Below are 14,629 nucleotides of genomic sequence, written 5' to 3'. Positions count from 1 at the left end.
AGCCCGTAGCTTTTCCTCGCTGTGTTAAACAGCACACCTTTTTCGCACTCGCGCTCTGCTTCTGCCCGCAAGTGGAGGTCGTGCTTGAGTAGCGGAGATCTGTTCACCCTCCTTTGTTCACCGTTCTGAACTGCCGGACTTCCTTGAAGAGACTCCACTTGGCCCACTGGCACCAGCGTGTGCAGGTACTTTTGAGTACAAGGCTCCACTCTTCGTAGGGCTCGGACTTCCTTCTAGTTAGGTGGCCTCTGAAGGCGAACTGGGTCTAAACGATTACTTGCACTGCCTGTTTTCCTCCCCATCTAGGTGGTCTGCATATTTTGTGCTTCTAACTCGTTAGACCCTTCGGTAATCGTATATATATTGTATTTGATTGTGATGAGTTGGTTTACTTGAGTTTTATTGTGATTCTTTGCTGTGGTCAATATTACAAAGGCCTTGTAATAAATGTGTCTATATTTTTAATATAACACCTGCTTTGAGTAATTTGTAAGTGTCCTTGCTTTGTGTGCTCATTACGGGCTTTCAGTCAAACCTCTGCCCCTCCAGGACAGAGTTAAGAAATCCATCTTAACACTATCTTTGTAGTAATTCATTGTCTACATTCTCCTGTCCCCACCCTGTTGTCCTGTGGCCACTTTGAAACAGTTGTTGCTAATTGTATAAGCGCCTTAAAACTGACCAATAAATAAATTACAATAAATACATATGGGGACCACTGATTGGCCTCCTAAGCACTACATTCCCCAGTAAACCGAGGATGTGCCACTGATCTGCTTCAAAATTACAATGACCACAAAATGATGGATGGAAATGATTGAGACGACGCCTAGCAATAGACTGCTCTCTTCCTGCTTGTGTTTAAGACTGATCTGTATCTCTTTGACCGACTACTGTAATTCGACAGTCGAGCAAAGAGAATGATGGAAGGAAATGCTTCCCACAGAAAATACCACTGTCCCAGAAACATTGTGCCTCATTACGAGGTGGGCGGTAAGGGATTACCGGCACCGGTCAGGACACCGGTGCCGGTAATCCCTTACCACCCTATTCCGAGGTCCCTAAGCGGTCCCTTCCTCAACGCCTGGTTTTGCCAGGCGTTATTGAAGGGACCCGTTAAGAGACTTCAGAGTTAATAATGTGCCCGCTAATAGTGTACCGTTATTAGCTCCATCCCATTCCCATTGAGCCCTATGGGGGATCGAATGGGAATGGGGAATGGTTCCCGGAATGGGGACTTACCGGGTCCTCCAAGGTCGGAATGACCCGGTAAATCCCTATTCCGGGAACACGGACCCGGAATGTGGTAAGTGGGTAGCTATGGCGCTAATAGCGCCATGGCTACCTCCTACCTCATAATGAGGCCCATTGTCTCGAGCACTTCCATCCAACAGGTTACAGTTTTCGCAGTAGGGTGTCAAAGATATGTCTTGATGTGGGTTCACAGTCTGTGGCATAGCAGTGTGCACTGTACCGCTTCCTTTCCGGGAGTGCAGAAAAGACTTGATTCATTCTGGAAGATCACCATCATTATGGCAAAGACAAATTAAAAATTATGGAATGATACACAGAGGAATTCCCAGTGGTTGAAAAGTGCTGGCTCAAGAATGTCCATGGTTGACATGGTCTTGCTTTAACATAAAATATTAGCAGTGTAAGGCTTTGCTTCTCTGATTGGGTAAACAAACCCCCCACATTTTCATTATTTTCTAATTCTACCCCTTCATTGGGACCACTAGGTAAATGTCAATAAGGGCAGAATCGGAGAACATTCCTTGAAACAGTCGCAACTTACTATTGCAAGCCTTCCTATTGCAGAGCCTTCCCTCCTCCAGGGCTCCTTCACAGAGAAGGCCTTCGTCAGGCAGAGACTGGCAAGTCCGGCTGCGGGTCTGCAGTCCTCCCCCACAGTCCCGGGTACAGTCCCCCCAAGAGGACCAGGGGTTCCAGCCACCTTGGGGAGAAAAACCAGAGAACGGCGTCAACGCGGGCATTCTGGAGCTGGTTGAGAATGGAAGCAGTGACAGAGGAACGAGGGTGCAACGGTACAGGGAACTCAAGACCGACCTCTTCAAGCAATCTCTCCACCTCAACACCTAGGCCACCACATTGTCCCTCATGCCACCTGACTCGCTAGGCGTTGCCCGTCCCACTTCTCCCCGCCACCCGGTACAGCTCTGCCCCTCCTCTGTGCCCCTCCGTATAGCACCCCCTGCTGAATACCTGTTCAGTTGTTACCTCTGAAAGGCACTCTGTTATGCATCTGTACTGTTGTATACCTCTGTGAAGTGCTGCGTTGTTTCTCGAAGCTAGGTCCACACTCAATAAATATTATAATAATCATAATAATAATAATAATAATAATAATAAGAAGAAGAAGAAGAATAATAACAAGAGATTGTAGCAACTAACACTACATGACTGAGCAGCGGTAGAGCAAAGTCTGAATACATACATTGAAATCCTAACACTTTTAACCAGCCTTGTTTTGACAATGGGAGGGTGTTTTGCCACTACCTGAAAATATACAAGCATTCAGCAATGTATGGGTCCCTGTAATTTGATAGATACACATTTGGACATCACTGTGCATTGGAGGCACTTTATAAATGGAGTCCAGGTCCTCATACCTTTTATTGGACTGGGTGACAATAATACGTTGAGATGATGCAAAGATTTAGTTTTCAAAGTCCCCAAGACTTCTTCATCAGGTGGGAGTGGGTGCCTCTACCCAATTGAATTACATATATGTTTTGTATGGTATGTGTATTATATTATTTAACATCTGCCTCTTGTTCTCCTATTCCCTGGGTTCCGATATGTAATGAAGAGGAGGGACTAATACATTTTAGACAATATTGCATTTCAGCACAACACTGCACAGCTGCTAATGCAATGGCGGTCCTCTCTCTCCCATACGTTGCATGCCTCCAGAGGGCGGTCCTTTCAACCGGCATCACGTGTGGATGCAGTGCACTAAATGAACCAGAGCCGTGATGAAAAACATTTCAAATATGGTCAGAAATGATACTACTAGCGTGAACCTAAACCAGTGTGTCTATTCCTTAGCAGAATGACAACATTTCGGTAGGAAAGTGTGGCTTGCTGACTGTGGCAGAAGCATTTGCTGTGGTGGGGCTAATTTGTGCCAGCTAGGTGGGGGCAGGAAATAGTGTCTGCCCCTGAATTGCGGAAGAGGTCAGAGGTAGCTATGCCGCCCCACTCATTCAAGCGAGCTTGCACGTGCCGCTGCTAAGTGTCCATAGTTCTACGGTACCTTAATCCCCCTCTTCCACCTTCTTTTAGGCATTAGAGCAGAGTGTGGGTAGCTCTTGTTTGTATTTGTATTTAGTGAGGGTATAGTGCGTTTCGTCCAGAAACACTTTGATATGATATGATAGGTTATTTATAACGCGCTTAATACCCAGAGGTATTGCTTCCAAGGCGAGCATGTTGCCCCTGAGATATCCTCCCGGGACTTTCAAAATACAATTGCAGACAGCAGGACTGTCCCATAACAGGAGCCATAAAATAGTAGGATAAGTGAAAACAATTGACTGGTATGTGGTGAGGGAATGATGGACCACAGACCAGGGATGGTACAGACATAGGGAAGGTCAACGTTGATAGGACAGGTAGAATACATGGTAGCTGAAGAAGGGGGAAGGGAACAGGGTGCTAGGAGCCCTGGGAAGAGGGATGTGTGCGATAAGGTTGAGGGGTCCATCACAAGGTTGAGAAGGTCTTGCTTGTGGGAGGGTTTGAAGAAGTTAACTGTAGTGGAGTTTATCATGCGAGTAGGAAGGTAGTTTGAGTTTCAAGAGGACAAGAAGGGAGAAGGAGTGGACACAAGAAGGGGTAAAGGGTAGGCAAGGAACTGAGACATTATTGTGTGTGCTGGAGAAGAGTGATCAGGATAGAACACACTAAGCGACTGTATAATCAAGGTGGGGGGTGAGGACGTGTAAGGATATGAAGACAAGTAGAAGGAACTTGAAGAGGGCTCAGCTTTTCATGGAAAGCCATCGAGATTCAAGGCAGTGCATGGAGGTGGGAGACGAGCAAGTTTACAGATGGAATTGGTGGCAAAGTTAAGTCACGTGTTGAACAGGGAGACGGAGAAAAGGGTGAAATCTAGGAGGAGGCTGGCAGAGTAGTACAAGTGATTGATTACCAGGGTGAGGATAAGAGTGATTGAGTCGGTGAGTAGGAGACACATTTTTGTAATATTCAGCATTGAATTCGGCCACTGTCGAGGTGGAAGTGATGGGTTTTAGAAAGTTAAGATTGGAGTCAAAGTAGACTCCAAAAACGCCTGCGTTAGGGAATGAGATTATTGAAGGGAGGAGAGGTGGGGCATTGGAGGCAGAGCGATAAGATACTTTGGTCTTGGAGGAGTTAAGTATGAGACAACAAACTGCCATCTCTTGATGTACAGCAGATGGGCATTCAGAAATGTCGACAGGGAGTTCCAGAGTGACTGTAGAGAAGGTGAAGAAAATCTGGGCGTCATCAGCAAATAGCTGGTAAGAGAATCCAAAGCAGGAGATGGTATGCCCAAGGGATGAGGAGTAGAGGGTCAATAGTAGAGATCCATGGACTGAGCTTTGGGGGACCCCACCCAGTAGAGGAATTGGATCAGATGTCTTGGAATTCCAGGAGATACAATGGACGGACTAAGTGAGACAGGAGTAAACCATTCAGTGGTGATTCCCTGGATGCTGAGGCAGCCAATGCTCAAAAAGAACAAGGAGTGGTCAACCATGTGGAAAAGAGCTGAGCAGTCAAGAAGGATGAGTATGGAGGAAAGCTTTGAGTGGTTGAGTGGGCCACAGAGAGGAAAAGAATCGAGACGTGGTTGAGCATCTATTCAGGCAAGTGATGACTACGAAATCCAGAATGCAGAGGGATTCGGAGATTTGAAAGCAAGAGGTTTGAGAATATCCAAGTAGTTGGGGATGAGAGATACTTGGCAAAGGTTAGCAGGGTTATTAGGGGTGACCGAGATTTTTTTAGTATGGGAAGACCAGTTGCTTTTTTGAAGCAGGTTGAAGGGCGATAGGGAGGTTTAAAAGCGGGGAGCGATGAGGACAGGAGAGTGAGTTTGTTGACTGTCTGGATGTAAAAAGGTTGTCTACTGCACAGGAGTGATCTGCTGTCTTCATGATCGAAGATAAAGCATATTAGTGAGGGTGAAGGGGCAGAAAAAGGTAGTGGGGGTAAGCGTGGGAGGAAAGGTGGGCTGGAAGTGTGTCTCGGATTTTGTTTATTTTTAGAGGAGAGGTAGATGGAAAAATCATAGTTTGGGAGGTCAGAGGTGATTCTGGCAGGACTTGGAGGCAGTATGTCTTGGAGTATTGAGGAAGGTTTACATGGGAGAGAGCATAGCGCGGAGATAAGATCAGTAAGTATAATACTTGGGCAGAGTCAAGTGCCGATGTGAAGGAGATCAGGGCAGAGAAGGAGAGCAGTTTTTGGGCCATTTGCGGAAATGTTTTTCCACCTGGGTTGTGAAAACAGGTTTTTAACAGAGGTGCACAAATGCTACAACTATATTTTTGTGCCAAAATGTTCTACAGCACTTAAGGTGGTTGCCCATCTAAAGAGGATTATACAGCCCACACCACCAGATATTTAATTGGTAAAGCATTATTTTGGTTAATTGATGTAGCGTGAATAGGATGGGGAAGTATGCTTTAAGAGGCATAGGTTAGTCAGAAGAGTGTTTGGTCAGTTTAAAAGGAAAGACAGCAATGGGGGAAAGAGGGTGCCATCAGATCTGAAGAGAGGTCAACAGATAGGAGCAGTGACTTCCAGAATGTGATCCAGAGATGGGGAGCTAGGCACGAGGTCTGCAGAAGTGGATCCATGAGATTCAGAGAGAGTTGGTGCAAAGAGGGGAGCCGTGAAATAAAAATGGGGTCCAGATAGTGTGAACTGTGTAGTTCAGAGTGGTTTGACCATGTGACTTAGAATGGCTAGACATTGAGATCCCAAAATGTGGGATTATGAGTTCCAGAGAGTGGAAACACTACAAGGTCCCGACACACCAAATCATGGGTTCCATATGTGTGAGGCTATGAGATTGAAAGAGGTAGGGCTGTGAGTTCCATACAGGATGCAAAATGAAACCTGAAGAGGTAGAACTGTGACGTTGGAAGGTGAAGTGGATTCCAGATTGGTGCATCATGAGTTCTAGAGAGGTAGGACCATGAGGTCCATCCAGGTGGAACTTTGAGGACCGGGGAAATAATTGAATCTTGAGGTCAGAAGATGTTGGACGATTAGGACTGGGTACGTGAAAGCATGTGCCCGACCGGCCAGAGAGGTGGATCATGAGTTCTAGAGAGGTGGGACAATGAAGTGCATCCAGGAGGAACTTTGATGTCTGGGGAAATTGACTCATGAGGTCAGACGATGTTGGACAATGAGGACTGGGTACATGAAAGCATGTGCCCGAATGATTTGGAACATTAGGTTCAGAAAGGTGAGCACTATGATGTCTGGGGTAGGGTCGTCAGGTCCTGGGTTAGCCACTGCTAGGCCTCTGAGGTGGGAGCAGGATTACTCTATTTTTGCATTACTTACCATGTTAGGCTAGATGCTGAGCAAGTTTATGGCACAGGATGTTTAGTTTGTTATAAATGATATGATATGATAGATTATTTATAACACGTTTAATACCCAGAGGTTTCGAAGCGCGGACCCAGAGATCGAACTTGTGTTGCTCCGCATCGTCTTTCTTCAAAGGCGAGCACGTTGCCCCATAGCTATCCTCCCGAGACAATGACCTATTGTCAATGAAAGTGGACTTTTTTCACATGGCGCATACTGTGTTGGAAGTTGTGCTGTGTGCCATGCCCCAGAGTCACCTCTGTCGTCTACTTTACTTCAGAAATGTATATTTTTGCCCGTTTTTAAGCATAATACTCATGCTCGAATGCAAAAGCCTGAATTGTGTCAATACTTATTTTGAGTAGAAGACGGCATACAAAATCCGAGACAATTGCCCATGATGTCATTTCTGTACCAAAATATGTATTTATTTATCATTTGTAAAGTGCTGCTTCCTAAAAGATTCACCAGGGCAGAACCATGTCTGGCGCACGCCTCCTTTTTCAAGCACACCCCGATCACAGTTGCATTTCCTCACGCACCTGTGCACTCAAACATATCAATCCATGTTTGTGTGTGAATGTGCGTAAGTAAATACATCATGCCTCTTCCACCCGCTTCTCTTGACACCATTAATGCCATATCCTCTGTCACGTCAGCTGTCATGTCGCAAAATGAAAGAATGCGCCACGGCCGGTCGGCCATCTTGAATCCCCATCCGGTTCTCCTGCCTTATGCTGAGCTCACGCACCATCTCTGACCTTGAGAGGTTTTCCGTATGTGTCATCCAAACCAAGCTTACCATCTAATGGACCAGATGATGTTGTAGATGGTGTGGACGGCCTCTTCAATTTCCTGAAATGAGATGTATCGTGTTACAGGCTGAGCGAAAAAGTATTGATGGAACGGCTCGCACCGTAGTGTCTCCTCAGCGCGATCAATAGGAGGTCCGTAACCAGACACGCACAGCCAGACGCGGCCTCATAGACAGCTCAGGCGCGAGGCAATGGGATTCTGTGTCTTTTGATTCAGCTGCAGTGGACGAGTAGGAGATGAGAGGGTAACATATGCCTTTCAGCCATTCCCTTAAAGCCGGGATTTATTTTCCGCCCGCGCTTTTCCCAATTCATCACTTAAACGGCGCACATAAGTGCCCAGACGCATTAAAAGGTCATTTCACATTGCGACGGTGAGCAAAACGCACGTCTGTCATCAAAACGGATTGCCAATCGAAGGGTCGGTGCTGAAGAGAAGGTTACTTACACAGGCCTCCCGGTTTACGGTGGCATGCTTTGCGCTATCGTTAAAACCCATTAGAACTATGATCAAGTGGGGTTGGCGTAGGTCCTTCTGCTTACTCCAATTAAAACTGTATGCCATATCCATTAAGGCGGCACGGAGTCATGGTCTCATAATCGCTGCTGCTTGGCATCCGCTTGAGGTTCTCATCCGTCCTTACCCTGTGCCCGACACATAGACTGCCTTTGCAATCCGCCATCATCTGTCACTTGCGTCATTTGGTGCGATTAGAGCGGAGGTCTGTGCCTCCATCTCTCACTCGTATGGCGCAAGAGGGATGAAAGGTGGCAAGAAGCAGCATGGTGTGCCACTTGTCATGCTCGTACAACAACTTCAGACACGTGTGTCATGACCCGTTGCCGTTCCGGTCAATTCCATGGAGTACGCGGAGCTGGCAGCTACAGCGTCCTCTGAAAGAAATCAATGGATTGCAGGTCCTTCTCGGTCTTAGTAGAATGTGAGGTGGTCCCGCCTTGCCGGTGCTCATGGTCCAGGAGGCTCAGCTTCCCGGAGCAGAGCATTCATGGTCATTCGATATGAAGAGCGGGCCATGCAGCTCCATTAAAGTAGCATTGTTTGCATGGCTGCCAGTTCCCTGTATCACTAGCGGATTGATCTGGATCCTTTTTATCACCAGATGATTTGAAATACATCTCCCATCAGCCCTAGGCAACATAGTCAATGGGGAAGGATCATAGGAGACGTAGTCCAAAACAATTTGCAAGTAGAGCTGAGGTCTGCCATATGTTGCAGACCTCAGCTCTAGTGGGCATGAGTTTGCACTTCACAAATAACCTTTTACATAAACATAGCTTATCCTTAATCGTACACTGATTGATTGATTTAAATTTTCATAAAGCGCTACATCACCCATAGGCCTCAAAGCGCATTGTATTCATCTGTGGCTTTGGGTCATTTGTTGGTCATGAAGAATGAAGAAGCCTTTTTAAGGATAATAGAGTAACTAGCTTTATATTTGAGCATAAAACACCCGTTCCAAGGGCTGGAACGAGTGGTTAATGCTATTAGCACCCGTCCTATGGGCTGGGACTAGGCTAATTTCAAGTTTTTTTTTTTCTTTCCGTGAACGGGTCACTTCACGGTGTACCGTTCATGGAAAGGAAATACTATACAAATATGGCCACCATGGAAAAGGAAGGTGAGTCTCCGTACGGAGCCCCTCTTCCATTTCATTGGTGTCCACATGGTGCTGAGTGAAAGGACCAGCAGCAGCAGCTGCAGTGGCGTCATTTGCCGCTGCCGCAATGAGTTAAGTGAGGAGGGGCGGATTGAAAAAAAAAGGGAACGGGGAGATGGAGGGTAGGTGAACCGGCCATCAGGCGGCTTGGACTAGATCGGAAGTATCAGCCCATGTTCCTAGTCTCCTGATTGGTTGGCTACCCCCCCACCGCTGCAGGGTGCTAATTGTATTTGTTTATTTTTGAATGTGGACATAACACTTAGAGAAGAAACTTCACATCAGGTCTTATGGAAGCTATTGGCATCCAACATCTGAGTGCTGGGAGCTTTCAATAATAGAAGATAGTGAAGGAAAAAGCTCCGGGAACTGGGTGATGTGCGGGAAGCTGGCAACAGAGAGAGATGAGAGCACGGCTATGGACTAGCAACCTGGAAGGCAATAGTACAGTATTATCATTACGATAAATGTTAAGATGTTTATGTAGCGCAGAGATAGCTTAGGGAAGCAGCGGACCGCTTTAGACGTCATAGAGGGATGGACAGCTCAAGGGTACCAGATTGCAAGGGATCAATACGAGGAAGCCTCGGGCTAGCAACGGGGGGAGGGAGCGGGTGGGCAATTTGGCAGTAAGGGGTCCACAAGCAACCAGGAGAGGAAGCAGGTGGAGCAGATCGCCCAGTCACAGGTTAGGTGGGGAGCGGAGAGAGTACTTACAATATGCGCAAGCTATGTTGGATAGGGCTGGGAAAGGGACTCATGAAAGAGGGATGATGTCACAGTGTCTTGTCAGGGGTCCCTCGAGGTCCACCCTGACTTGAGCGGGCATCCTATATATCAAGGGACACCTAATTCCAATGGAAAGCACCAGTAGTGTGAACCAAAAGCAAGAGACCCCACAAGCTTTAGAAGGGCTTGAGATGGAAGAGTGGCGTTCCGCGGAAGTAGGAGGCAGAATCATCCAGGAAGGTGGTGGCTAGACTGGGATTTCAATACCAGAGGGAACATTGCCACTGCCTGGCCATGCTCCAAGAGGCAGTCAGTCCAGCCTTCCTTGAGTCTCCTTCTCATTGATGCACTCAATTGCACCCCTTCTTGATTTCTCTCAGTCTCCAGGGGAGCACCAGCCTTCTAGGCCGTCGTCATCCCAGCATCTTCTGGAGGGGCGATCTCACGAGTGCCGGTGTTCTGGGGCCCTTGTATAAGTGTTTGCACATGGGCTTCAGTATTGAAGCCACTCACACGTCTGCCTATGTGGCAGTTCTGGAATAGAAATGGGTGTGTCTCACTGACGCACATGGGAAAATCATACCAAGCCATACATGCCAACAGCCATATCAACCGACAAGTCTTTAAGTAGAGCAGTAGTCGCATGCTGGATTCCACCATTGTATGGGGTTCCAATGTCCCCAATATAAGGGTCTCTGAATCCACAAAAACGTACTGGAAGACAACCCAGAATCACAATAAAACTTGCCCAATGCACATATGTGTGCCTGTGACTGGCATCTAGCACTGGCATGTGAGTCAGAGTGGTCCCAACTTTTCCTACTCCCCTACATATAACAGGATTGAACATTGCAAATACACTGACATCCATCTATGTCACGCTATTGTTGAACCCCATGCAAAAGTACATTCTATCTATTTATCTATCTATCTCTATCTATCTATCTATCTATCTATCTATCTATCTATCTATCTATCTATCTATCTCACTATATCTCTATCTATCAATCTAGCCATCTACCTGCCTACCTATGTATCGATCACTTATCTATCTATCTATCTATCTATCTATCTATCTATCTATCTATCTATCTATCTATAGCTATATCTGTCTATCTATCATTCTAGCCATACACCTGCCTACCTATCACTCATCTACCTTTCTATCTATCTGCCTATCTATCTATCTATCTATCTATCTCTATCTCTCAATATCTCTATCTATCTATCTATCTCACTATATCTCTATCTATCAATCTATCTGTCTGTCTGTATATCTATCTATCTATCTATCTATCTATCTATCTATCTATCTATCTATCTATCTATCTATCTATCTATCTATCTATCTACCTGTCTGTCTGTCTGTCTGTCTGTATATCTATCTATCTATCTATCTATCTATCTATCTATCTATCTATCTATCTATCTATCTATCTATCTATAGCTATATCTGTCTATCTAGCATTCTAGCCATACACCTGCCTACCTATCACTCATCTACCTTTCTATCTATCTGCCTATCTATCTATCTATCTATCTATCTATCTATCTCTATCTCGCAATATCTCTATCAATCTAGCCATATACCTGCCTACCTATCTATCACTCCATCTGGCCATCTACCTTTCTATCCATCTATCTGTCTATCTATCTATCTATCTATCTATCTATCTATCTATCTATCTATCTATCTATATCTATCTATTCCTTATATAGCTCCAATCGCCCAAAGGCCTCAAGGCACATTGATTAGATTAATCTAGCGGATATTAAGCCGAAGGACTCTTGTAACACGCATTGGGACCTGTAACCTCAATTGGCTTGTTCGATCAATCGCATGTGATGTTGCTTGCAGGTACTCGCCATTTGCTGGGGTTTACCGATTTTAAATCGGGGCAGAGGAAATTGCAAGTGCAAGGGGCAAGAGAGGCCAATTGCTTAAAAGAAGGAGAGGCAAAAAAGAGGGTGATCGCCACAACTAGTGACGGTCGAATATTTTGGGTGGAAAAGAAAAGGCAGCAATCACCTCGTTCAATTAAGCCCGCTACTGTTCAAAAAGAGCGGTCTTTTGCCTGGCAAAATGTTTACAAACAGAAGACCATCTTCCTGCCTCAGTGGGGGGCACGTTACATGTACATTTCAACCAATCAGGCATGATGAATCAGGGTGCCCTGATTGGATTAGACTACAGTCAATCTGAGTAAATTGAGTATTTTGGATTCCTGGGGCCTGATTACAGAAACATTGCACCCACGCAAGTGCAAAGTTGCACGGTATTAGCACTAGTGCAAAGTTTGCCCAGTTTTAAATACACTGGGCCACATTAGTAAACGATTGCACCATGACAAGTGCAGATGGGCATATTAAAAGCACCAGGGCAAAGTTTGCTCTATTCTTCAAAACATTGACACACACTAGAAAACTCTTGCACCATGACAAGGGCAGTTTGGCACATTATAAGCACCAGGACAAACATTGCCCTAGTGCAAAAAAGATACATTTTTGATGAATTTTTACATCAGGGCAAAGTTTGTCCTTGTGCTAATAACATTCCATATTAGCACTAGGGCAAACTTTGCCCTGGTGCAAAAATGCAGTAGAAATGCATCTTTTTTGCACTAGGGCAATGTTTGCCCTGGTGCTTATAATGTGCCAAACTGCCCTTGTCATGATGCAAGAGTTTTCTAGTGTGTGTCAATGTTTTGAAAAATAGAGCAAACTTTGCCCTGGTGCTTTTAATATGCCCATCTGCACCAGTGCTAATACCGTGCAACTCTGCCCTTGCACTGGCGCAAAGTTTCTGTAATCTGGCACCTGATTGGCCAAAATATATGTCATGCGTATGTAGGCCCTCTTTTCTGAAGGGATGGAATTGCCATTCACAGAAGTGGTGTTCTCCCACAAGAAAAAGATGTATCGCTAACACAAAGGATGGATTAGCCGCTAATTCTACAAACCGTTTTGGGGGCTTTCACTCGCCCATAAGCACAACGGACAATGATTCTGCCAAAGGGAGGAAAACGATTTTCTTTTTAAAGAAAAGGTGCAGGGTTTCTGTCTCGTATTGCACGTTATACCTCAGAAAGGAAAAACAAGTGACGCTTTTGTAAAGGGAAGTGGGCGAAGGCCATGAAGGAGAAAAAAACACCCTGCCAGTCCTTGGTGGAAAAATAAGAGCAGGAGGAAGCAACAGAAGGCCATAGTCTTTTGCATGGAGAGGAGAGCGGCGGTCTTTGATTGGTGCACCGAAGGAACGGATGACGTAACATCATGTTCCACCGCCCCAGCATCCCTTTAACTCCATTCTCTGCTCTTTCCATCGTTTGTTCCACTGCAGCTGTGAATTGGCCGTGCAGGGCATCACAGGCTACTTCCACCCGAACCTGAGCCCTCTTTTGACCCATCTTGAGAGCATCTATAAACATTCTTCACATTTTTATTCAAAAAGTCAATTTTGCCAAATTTCTGCTGCCCAATTTTACCGCTATTAATAAACTACAGGAGGAACGCACTGCAACCACCCTTTTAAACCCCCTCCCCGTTCCCTATACACCGTACCAAAAATGACCATCTATATTTTGGTGGTAAACAAAGCGGCAAAAAATGCAGCAAACAATACTCTGGCAAAATGTCCATTCGACAAAAGTTGGTAATACCTCTTGAGGGCCATTGATGAGTTGTGAAGTGTCTATTCAGCAGTGTACGAACTTTATACGCACGTGAGATGGCATACCATCAATCCCCTCCTTTCCTTGCCCTTATTCCCTCCTTCAATTTTCCCTCTTCCTTCTTTGACATCTTTTTCCCTCTTGTGGTCCACTGCACAACTTTGATGCCGCCTTAAAGCGGCATCAGCACTATACAAACGACAGACATGACATCATGTTCTCTCATTCAGGCTCTTGTATCACCCCTTCTCTTGTTCTGCTCCTTCTGTGACCTCTCTTTTCAACTTATGCTCCGCTGCATGCTTTCAAGCGGCCTTGAGTCGGAAACAGTGCGCAACCAACAGTGTGCCCATCCATAGCCTTTATTCCATCCTTCCCCATTTCATTTTACCTCCTTCACCTCCTCTTACCTTCTTCTCTCCACTTGCAGAACTGCGAAATGACATAATCGCCAAACACAAAACCCACATGACATTAGATAATGCCCCTTTATTTTTTATGGCAAACACCCCGGCGTCAGTGGCGGATGTAGCCGATAACGGCCTGCCATCCCATGTCTAGCTAGCCTTGGTGAGGGCTGTGGCCCATTACCTCCCATGTCCACCGCCTGATGTGGGGGTGATAGCTATTCGCACCCTAGGGTGTGCCATGAGTACAAATAGATTTTCTTTTTCCCGAAGATGGTCTCTGCACGCATTGCGTGAACCAATTCTCCCGAAAACAGAAGGAAGAAAGATGGCCGCTGTCAGAGGAAAAGGGACATAGTCCCTTTTCTATTTCTATGGTGGCCGTGGGCGGGAGGAACGCTGTGACCTGAGCACCAAGCTCCGGTCCAGGAGGCATGGGGTGGGCAAAGGTTATTTTATGCTTTGGGGAGTGGGTGAGGGTGGGGATGTGGGGAGGTAACAAGGAGAGGTTTCCTGTTGCCGCCCCACAATCAACATGCTGTCAACCGGGGAAGAGCCCGAGGCTGGAAACGATGGCTGTGTAGTCTCACCTGAAGTTCCAGCCAATTGATTAGCTGAGCGCCCTTCCCCAGCTGAAAATCTCCATTCTTGCTTCCTTCCAAATTTCGTGTTGCTTCCTTGACCGCTCCTACTCGTCTGTGTTCGCTCTC

At 46.0% G+C, this 14,629-nt stretch overlaps 1 protein-coding gene across 13 annotated transcripts in view; it reads right to left on the bottom strand.

Moving 5' to 3' along the window:
- Positions 1 to 14,629, bottom strand: part of ADGRB1 (adhesion G protein-coupled receptor B1) — a 698,686-nt gene that overhangs the window by 425,760 nt on the left and 258,297 nt on the right. For 10 of the 13 annotated variants that reach the window (XM_069621727.1, XM_069621731.1, XM_069621729.1 and 7 more), the window contains exon 3: positions 1,796 to 1,954. The exons of the other annotated variants lie outside the window; for them this stretch is intronic. In XM_069621727.1, coding sequence (XP_069477828.1) covers positions 1,796 to 1,954 — 159 coding nt within the window. The remainder of the gene's footprint in view (positions 1 to 1,795; positions 1,955 to 14,629) is intronic. 13 annotated transcript variants of the gene reach the window in all.

The sequence above is a fragment of the Ambystoma mexicanum genome, chromosome 5q, assembly GCF_040938575.1.
Source record: "Ambystoma mexicanum isolate Mex_15411 chromosome 5q, UKY_AmexF1_1, whole genome shotgun sequence".
NCBI lineage: Eukaryota > Metazoa > Chordata > Amphibia > Caudata > Ambystomatidae > Ambystoma > Ambystoma mexicanum.
This window is presented reverse-complemented; position numbering and strand designations above follow the sequence as displayed.